Genomic DNA, 9916 nt, shown 5'->3' with positions numbered 1-9916 from the left:
TCTCATCTGACTGTGATGTAAACCCAGTAACTCCATACGCTGGATTAACACCAGATTTCACTGAGTTTAGGCTGTCGGCCACACATCAGGCTCCATCTCCCTGAAGAAAGGCTCTGGCATTACCAGCAACTACAGAGATTTGCTGCACTGAAGAGTTTTTAAACCAGGAACCTCACTTGAGGGTGGGCCTGGATTGGTGAAGGAACTGGAAGTGGGCCAGCAAACCGAGTGAATGCAACTGTGCGTGGCTGTGTGATCGTGGGAAGGCATTTGTCCCCCCCGCTTGGCACCACGGGCTGAACTGCAGTTGCGCGCGGGGGACCGGCTGCAGGGACGGCTGTTTCCATGCTGGGAAGGGGGACACAGCAGACGCTGCGGCTCTGCGGCACCATTCCAGCGGACTGTCCCCTCCCAGGGCAGGTGCTGTAATTAACGGCTAGACAAAGAGCCAGGGCCAGGGCGCGGATACCGGCTCTTGCAAAGCCTCGGACGTTCTTCACGGGCACGGGCTTGCTGGGGGGGGGGTTGCCCCCCTCCCACGCATTTTTTGCAGCTACGTTGGTTTCTACCGGGGCATTGCACGCGCTCTGCACAGATGCATCTTTTCTGGGAGACGCCTCGTCTATGGGCACGAGCCGGGAGGGGAGGGGGGGCCGAGGACGGAAGGGGGGGGGGCAACGAATCCCCTGCCGACTCTCTGGCCACGCCCCCGTTTTGGCCACGCCCCCTCCCCAGTCCTCACGTGTGGCTCTGCGGGGCGGGCTGCTCTCCACCCACCCCCGCCCACAGCCCAGAGGGGCGGGGCGGTTCCCTGCCTTGCTCCGCCCCTTTGGGCCTATCCCCCCCGCTGCGCGCGCGTGTGTGTGACGTACCGGCGCGTGCGGGCGGTTCCCTGCGTTGCTCCGCCCCTTTGGGCCTATCCCCCCGCTGCGCGCGCGCGTGTGTGTGTGACGTACCGGCGCGTACGGGGCGGTTCCCTGCCTTGCTCCGCCCCTTTGGGCCTAGCCCTCCCGTTGCGCGGCGTGGCGCGTGTGTGACGTACGCGGCGCGTGCGGGGCGGGGCGGGGAGGGACGGGGACATGGCGGGGGAGGCCGGAGCCGTGACCGTGCGCGAGGTGCAGGAGCTGGTCCGCAGGAAGGATGAGCTCGAGGCCCAGATCAAAGCCTGCTACGCGGTGCTGGAGGGGGTGAGCGGGGGGTGTCTCCCGTACGCTGAGCCGGGGGAGGGGGGGTGTCTGTCTGTCTGTCTGTCTGAGCTGCGCAGCCCAGCCCAGCCCAGCAGCGCGTAGAGCTCAGGGCCGGAGGGGTGCGAGTCTGTCCGTCCGTCCGACCGTGGCGCGGCGGGAGGGGGCGGTGTCCGACGCTGCCGCCCACTGACTCCCCGCACAGCTGGGCTCACTCACTGCCAGGGCCGGGGCTCTCTGCACAGCTGCGATCTGCGGTGCGGGATGCGGGTGCGCACTCGGCTGGGGCGGCGCGGCCCGGGGGGGCTTCCCGGTGGAGGTTTCCCCAGGCGCTGGCACCTACGCAGCCGCTTGGGGCGGGGGGGTCTGTGCAGGCCGCAGATCTTCAGGGGCCCGGCCCGGCCCGGCCCGGCTCAGACGGATAAACGAGCTCCTGGCAGTCCGCAGATGCCATTTGTTGGTGCTTTAAAAACGTGACACAAAACGTGTTCTTGAGCCCCGCAGCCTGGCGCTTCATGAAAGTATTTCTGCCTTGCAGCAAAAGGGGGTCGGGATGAAGGAGCCGCTGGTGGACGCCGAAGGGTATCCGCGTGCCGATATCGACATATACCAAGTCCGTACGGCCAGGCACAGCGTTGTCTGTAAGCAGTTCAATCCCGATTCGTGGTTCTTTCACAGGGACTCCGCTAAGTGACACAGACAACACTTGGCAAAAGTTTGGCCCTTGTTTTACAAACATCCGGATTGGTTTTTCCCCATGGCAAATGTAAAGAAATAAAACGGAGAACTCAGTTACACAAAGGGACGTTTATCAATTGGAAACTCCTATTTAAAGGGGTGGGTTTCTTTAGTTTGTTAATGACAACTTAGGTTATTAAAACCCAAAGAATTACAACCGTATTTATAGTAATAATCTCCTAGTGTTGTTTAACATTTTCATTTTATCCAGCTTGGAAAATAGAAGTAGAGGGGTTAGTTTGAGTTTTGATTTTAAGCAACTTTGCCCTCTGATCAGATGCTACAAAGGTGGCTCAGTCATAAAAGTGCTCTGTTCAAATGTAATGTGCAGCATTATTAGTGCTCCGATCAATGATTAATACAAACAGTAATATTGTAAAATCTTCCGGTGTTCTTCATTAAATAAATGTTGGGCCTAAAACTAGTTGATGTTGTGCTTTTATACAATTCAGTGCATGCCTTGTACTGGGACAGATTTGTTACAGTAGTCATTGTTGACTATGTGTTGCATGTAGGGGGTGATTTGGTGGAAAGGGGATTTGGTTGCTTACTGTTTTTTATGTGGATATCAATCTTACCAGTCCATATTCTCTTTTAAGAGTCTGTCTACTGTATGTATTTTTACTGAATTTATAACATGGCTGTTTCTGCATGACTTGTGTCAATACACAACTATGTGTGTTCTGTGTATTGCTGCTGCTTGTGAGCAGGGCTGTGAAACAGCTGTCAGTCGGTAGCCATGTCAGTGTCCGGTGGTGACTGGGTATCCCAATACACTAGAAGATCCACTGCATTTGGGAACATTGACTAACTCCCATAGATAGGTAGTCAGGAACATGGGTTACTAACATGAATTTAATATGGTTCCCAAGTGGCCACACTTGTCAGGGAAACAGAGCCTGGAACAGCTGTTGTTCGCACACAAGGTTGTTGCTAGCACAGCTCCATTCACAGTATAAGCCTAAGGCGAACATAATACCTACTTTTTTAACTGAAAGCTAAGAATTTCGGTCACAGAGGGAAATGCATCTGTTAGGTAAGAACCTTAAATGAAAATGTCATTGTTCCTGTCTTCTCTGCACCAATGTTTTCTCACCCTTAGGTTTGCAGAATGATCATGAGGCCCTGATGCGGCAGGTTGAAGAAGCTCTCCACCAGCTGCATGCCCGAGAGAAGGAGAAGCATGCAAAGGATGAGGCTGAAGCTCAGGCCGAGGCAATGAATCAGAACCAGAGTCTGCCTCAGCCCTTTGCAAGAGTAAATGCTGTCACCCCAGGCTCTCCTGCTAGCATCTCGGCAAGTTCAATCGTATTACTTCCAATGAAGCAAACTCTACCAGGTGGGCCCAGATATGTCAGGTGATCCTCACCACCCACCTGCAATCAGGAGCAGGGCTTGAGCTTTGTTTTTAAACCAGATTCTTGCCAGGTGCTTGTAACTTTTCCCCTGGACATAATTATTCTTGTTAGCCTTGACAGTGTAAAATACACATGGCTATAACTTGTAGGGCGTTGGCCATGTTAGAACACCCTGGCTGGGAATCAGCACTGGGTTCTTTCCCAGCTCTCCAATTGATGCAGTATATGACTATGGGTAAGGCCATGTCACAGCTGTGTGCCTGGGTTTCCCCATCTCTGTGGCGGGGGGTAATAAATATTACTCCTTTATTTCCCTGGGTGTTTGTGGGGCTTAATCTACTAAATTTTGAGAAGCACTTTGAGATTCTTGAATGGAGGTACAACGTGGGTGTGTGTGTGTGTGTGTGTGTGTGTGTGTGTGTGTATGTATACACACACACAAAGCATTTGTATCTTTGAGGGCAAATGATGCTTAATCCCTTGTTACCTCTTTGCACAGGGATTACAGGTCAATGATGAGATTGTTGAGTTTGGCTCTGTCGACACGCACAACTTCCAGACGCTGCAGAATATCGCCACTGTCGTGCAGCACAGCGAAGGGGTGAGCAGGTTACCAGCTTCGGCTGGCTTCTATTTTCAGTCTTTGAACAGAAGGTTAGATGTTTTTCTTTTGTGATAGTTGGAAGAGACCATTAGTTCATGTTCCCACTCTGGAAACTGAATGCCAGACTCCTCCTGCTCCTCCTTTTGGTGTGAATGTTGGCCCAAGAGCCATACTATTAAATACTATTCCTGAGAGCAGCTGGGTGCAATGGAGAAGAGTGAAGAATTGGGAGTTCTTTCCTGGGTTGACAGAGCTGGGAGCAGTGTGTAGGCATCGTGCTTTGCCTCTATTGAGAGTGCTTGCTGCTGGCTGATCAAGGAATAATGGTGATAAGCTTCAGCGAAAGCTGCTTTTGACTCCCCTCAATAGGAAGAAGAGGTGCCCTGCCACATGGCCTGGAAATTCAGTGTTGATAAATGTCAAGTAATGCACACTGGAAAACGGAATCCCAAATATACATACAAAATGATGGGGTCTAAATTAGCTGTTACCGCTCAAGAAAGAGATCTTGGAGTCACTGTGGATAGTTCTCTGAAAATATCCACTTAATGTGGAACAGCAGTCAAAAAAAAACAATAGTTCCTGACATTAGGAAAGGGATAGATGATAAAACAGAAACTATCATAATACCGTTATATTAATCCATGGTACGCCCATACTTTGAATATTATGTGCAGTTCTGGTCAGCCTATCTCAAAAAAGATATGTTAGAATTGGAAAAAGTACAGAGAAGGGCAACAAAAATTAAGGATATTGAACAGCTTCTGTAAGAGGAGGGATTAAAAAGACTGGGACTGTTCAGCTTGGAAAAGAGACGACTGAGGGGGGTTATGATAGAGGTCTGTAAAATTATGAATGGTGTGGAGAAAGTGTATAAGGAAGTGTTATTTACCCCTTCAGGTAACATGACGGCCACCTCATGAAATTAATAGGCAGCAGGTTTAAAACAAACATAAGGAAATACTTCTTCACACAACACACAGTCAATGTGTGGAACTTGTTGCCATGGGATCTTGTGATGACCAAAAGTATAACTGGGTTTAGAAAAGAACTAGATGAGTTCATGGAGGATAGGTCCATCAGTGGCTATTAATCAAGATGGTCATGGATGTAACCTCATGCTCTGGGTGTCCCTAAACCTCTGAGTGCTGGATGCTGGGACTGTGTTGGGGTGGATCATTCTATAAAGTTTCCTGTTCTTGTCACTCTCTCTGAAGCATCTGGCACTGTCCACTGTTAGAAGGACATAGGGACTATTAGAAGAATAGCGACTTGGAATGGTTATCTCATTACAAGAAGTAATTGTCACTGTTCACACATTCTCACCTTCTAATCAGTGGTTGTGAATAGGCCTCATCTACTCGAACTGAATGGACTTTGTTTAAACCTACCCTCCCCATTGTTGGTTCTGACCCTTGGATGTATATATATACCTCCTATCTGATTTCTGTTTCATGCATCTGATGAAGTGGGTTGCAGCCCACGAAAGCTTATGCCTGCAGAAATTTGTTAGTCTTTAAAGTGCTACAGGACTCCCATTGTTTTTATTAGAAGACAGGATACTGGGCTAGCTGGACCACTGGTCTGATCGAGTATGGCTGTTCTTATGTTCTTAGGAGGACAGGGGTATGAGCAGGGCCAACTTGACAGGAGAAGGTGCTGTTTATTTTCTTGCATTTCAGAAACCACTGAGTGTGACCGTGATCCGTAGCGGCAAGAAGTTACACCTTGGGCTCACACCGAAGCGTTGGGCTGGGAAAGGACTCCTGGGGTAGGTTTGTCATTTCCTTCCACAGTCTCTGAGTTCAGGATGGCAAAGTGCATGAATCGGTGTATCTTTAGCCAGGCTTAAACTGGAAAATCCCATGGCTAAGATGAGCAGAGCCTGGGTCTTCTGCAAAGCACTGGTGTCTTCCTGCTGTGTGTCAGATCACCCTCCCCTGGGAATCCCCTTTTGCTTTTCTACCTGAGGTAGAATCCAACCTGGTTGTCCTCAGCACCAGTCATTGAGTGCTGCCTTGCTCATTCCCGGTATTCATGATCTGCCTAGCTAAGATGCCACTGCTGGTGCTATACAAATTGCATTTGCACCCTGTTGTGCCCCACCTGCTTTATAACATGGTTTGGTTTTTCTGTGTAGACTGGCCCACATCATGTTATAACCATGTTACGGGGTCATGTTACAGCCCTGGAGTCTAATTCCTTCACTGCCGGAACTGATTTCAGTGGGTTTTACTTGTTCCATGTGTGTGCCTGAGGGAAATAGGGCCCCATCTCTTCAGGGTCTGGTGTGGATCCTCTTTCACTGCTATAACCTAGTTTTTCAGTCTACCCAGGGAAGATAATCTTTGATTGGGGCACTGCTGTGTTGTATCTGAGGCTCACAAAACTGTTGGAATTATAGTGTAGTCGGGATTTTCCCTCTGCAGATTCATCTGGGTGCAATATTCTCCTCCACTTAACAGAGTGGATAGGGCTTTCACGCAGGATCAGAACCATGGATTCTGCAGTAAGGACAGGGCTAATTTGTCATGTAGTGTTAGGCATGTTTCACTCTGCCTTGATCACCCTCTCAAATTTGCTGATTGCTTTGAGATCCTTCAGTGAAAGACTATCTAAAAGTCACTTGTTAAAGATTTAGCTGCAGCAATGTGGGGAGGTGGATTATATCAAGAGATTAGGTGGGAATGGAGAAGACTCAGTCTGGCAGCCCGCTGGGCCACTGGGGAGGCAAAGGTGGTGAGTAGGGCTCTGTTAGGTAAACAGGAGAGGCAGGGTCTGGCTATGGAGCTCTTTACATAGTAAGCTCAAAGATTACAAAAGGGGCAGCAAAAATAAGTATCTTTCCCCATTTCCTTCCCCTGGATTGAATGCAGAAGACCTAATTTATTCCTTTACATTTTTACAGCTGCAATATTCTCCCTTTGCAAAGATGACTGGCTTGGAAGACAGTAAGATCAAAGGTTGTGCCTGCTTTTTGAACTCCATCTTGGCTTGAAAAGTTCCCTCTGCAATCTACATCTGCTTGCTGAAGCTGGAGTGTTTATAATGGGTTCCGAGGCTCTGACCTCCAGCCTGCCGGATGTACTGCACCTGAATAGCTTTCAACAGACCTGTGCATGGTCATACTTAGTAATTGTATTGATTCAGAGGGGTTAGTTTGTAGAGTCAATGGGGTTAGTTTGTAGAGACCTGATTCTGACTTCACTTGCATTGATGTAAATCAAGTGTTAGAGCAAAGTGTGAGGTCTGTGTTTTTTCTTTAGTTAAAATCCTTTGCCGAATTATTCTGTAACCTTTAGTGAATGTTCTTTTCTATTTGTTCATGTGAAAGTAACATTTACCAATAAAGATTTAAGCTGGTTTTTTTGGTTTGGTTTTTTTTGGTGATAACTTACATTCATTTTTAATCTAAAGTCCTTCCTGAACGGGTGGAACATTTGCAAAATGTGCTGAAATGTTACTGGAATTTCTGGATTGCACTTTATGTTGTCTATTACTTTGAAGTGCAAGTGCACACTCAAGAAATGTACACATTGATTTTGAACATTGTGTGTTACAAAACATTTGAGGTAACTAAATCAAATTTTTTTTAAATTGAATTGTTTTATTCTGTCTTAAGTTGGAGAGATGGGGAGGGAGTGCTGTGTTTTTTTATATTTCTTATTGCTTGGACTATAAAAATAGTTCTAATTTGGTTTATATTGAGTTTCTTGTTAATTTTATTTTCTGTGCTGCAGTTTTTGGGTTGCATACACTGCAAGGGGACTTTTGTTGGCTTTGATTTGTTTTTTAAACCTGTTTCTATTGGAATTCTTTAAAAAATAATAGATATGTATACCTGATTCCATTGTGTATCATAATTTGTGGAAAAGGTTATCTTTACAAAATCTCAATTTTGAGTGAATTCTCAGACCTGATGGAAGCAGATCCACACTGGTATCTAGAGATCAGCTGGTCACATGTCTTAATTTTAGATTCCATAGGCTATAATGGATTAATAAATGATATATTACACACCTGGATAGTGTATATATTATGTATGGTTAACATTGCTATAGAAGGTGTTATAAATTATTTTAAGCTGGGCAATAACCAACCTATTGATCTGTTAGATTCCATAATTATTAACTTATTAATACCTATTAATGTATTAACCCTTTATAAGTGGAACTTTATATTAAAGTGTGACTGATCATCATTCATTGGTATTTCAAAATATAGATGCACAAAACTGTGTAGTTGAGATGTTAAAACTTCAAAGAGAGATGTTGCTTTGCTAAATTGTGATAACTTGGTTCTGTGTATGTGAAGTAGTGTGAACAGCTGCATATAGAAATGTGTTTGGAGAGGATTGTGTATATATTTTCACATCAGACTCAATCTTGCCCTGATCTACTCCCAGCCATCCCTGATGTCTTCATTGAGTTTGCACTGGAAGGGCCAGGAAGCAGGACATGGCATGGTTTAGCGCAATCATTTTTTTTTCTTGGAAATGAATGTGAAAAGAGGCTTTCCAGTTTGTCCTGTGGTGCATAAATACTGTATTGGTTGATTCATTTACACCACCCAAGTTTTGAACTAATTTTACTGTTGACTATGAGCTGTGAATATAATGCTTTCTGAAACCAGATAAAAATGGATTTTAATAAATACTAAATGAAATGGATTTTAATAAATGCCCAAACTAAATGACCACTAGAAATATAAAATGGGTTTCTTCTCCCTACGCTGGTGGTGTAGCAGTGCTGTAAACAGCTCTCTCAGTGCAGGGGTGGAATCACTGCATTGGCTTTTCATAAGTGGGCTTGTGCAAGCCCCAGACTAGTACATGTGAGGGAGGAGCTAGGGGCCAGAGGGGATGTGCCAGCTGTGGCAGGAGGTAGGACTGCATGCACACCACTACAGTCATACTGGCTTGTGCTGCAAGTCAGAGGGTGTCCTGGGAAAATTGACATAATTTAGAGAAGCTCATAGGCTAATCAAGTTATGCCCGGGGCTATTTTTGCTCCTGGAACAGACCAGAAGCTGGGGGCTTAAAGCCACTTCTAATTCCTCTCCCTTTAGATGCATCTCCCAGGGTGCACAGCACAGAATCTTGGCCTTAACCTTTCAATAGAATCTAAAACAGGCTTCACTTTGAATTTTAGCCAAGGTCCCAGTCCTGCAATCGTGCAGCTGTGTAAAATTAAAGGCAGCAGTTCTAGTATACATTTGCTTTCATCAGTCATTTTATCTCCTACCTCAGCTCTTTAAAGTGTGTCCTCGTTCCATTTGATACATAAATCTGACCTAAATTTGATTCAAGACTTGTTTATACGTTTTGCTCCATGGGTCTAATGCAGTAGTAGCTTCACACCGTCAAGCTGCCTCTTGAACTTGGAAATCCCACTATCATTTCAAAGGATAACAAAATGGACTTTCTTTTTCAAAAGAGTATCAGGCTGCCTGTTGTGCATGAAGAAAGCAACTTACATTTAGAAATCATTACTATTTTTACATAACGTGAAGCTAGCAGTCAAGGGAATTTAAAGTTCATTATCTGTTAAGGGAAAATAATATTTTAGAACTATGTATTTGCAGCTTTGTTTTAAATTGTGTATTTCCCCTCCAAACATCCCCCACAACCCCTTTAGTGATATGTTCATACAAGTGCTATTCACCCTGAGGCCCAAACACCTTATTTCAAAGGGCTAAAGGAGACAAAGTCATTACTTTGGGGCAGATTCTCTAGCTTGCTCTGCTCCATTTGTGGCGCTGAGGAGGTGCAAAGAAAGCAGTGTTAGTGGTCAGAAGATGATGGAGAAGAGGGAAGGAGGAGGAGGTGTTGCCAATTCCTGCAGTTCTATCCTGGGTCTCTTAGTGTTTGGAGTTTTTCTTGCCCTAGCTCCTGGAGTCACGTGATTACATGAGATTCTGAAAGGCAGTGAAGCGGCACTGAAAATTCACCATAATGACTTAATTATATGGGGCCCTGTGGTACACAGCTCAGGGCTACCATCCCTCATACTGCTGCTGCTACAAGGTGAGCC

The 9916-nt window shown here is 46.2% G+C and overlaps 1 protein-coding gene across 1 annotated transcript; it reads left to right on the top strand.

Annotated features, from left to right (window-relative positions):
- Nucleotides 1-1038: 1038 nt before the first annotated feature.
- On the top strand, nucleotides 1039-7245 carry PSMD9 (proteasome 26S subunit, non-ATPase 9). The gene is made up of 6 exons (XM_067539591.1): nucleotides 1039-1187; nucleotides 1723-1825; nucleotides 3025-3218; nucleotides 3780-3881; nucleotides 5567-5655; nucleotides 6793-7245. The coding sequence occupies exons 1-6, from the start codon at nucleotides 1080-1082 to the stop codon at nucleotides 6818-6820; spliced, it is 624 nt and encodes a 207-aa protein (XP_067395692.1). The 5' UTR covers nucleotides 1039-1079; the 3' UTR covers nucleotides 6821-7245.
- The last annotated feature ends 2671 nt before the right edge of the window (nucleotides 7246-9916 follow it).

Source organism: Emydura macquarii, unplaced genomic scaffold (genome assembly GCF_026122565.2).
Source record: "Emydura macquarii macquarii isolate MOO-44397 ecotype Brisbane River unplaced genomic scaffold, CSIRO-AGI_Emac_v2 contig_554, whole genome shotgun sequence".
NCBI lineage: Eukaryota > Metazoa > Chordata > Testudines > Chelidae > Emydura > Emydura macquarii.
This window is presented reverse-complemented; position numbering and strand designations above follow the sequence as displayed.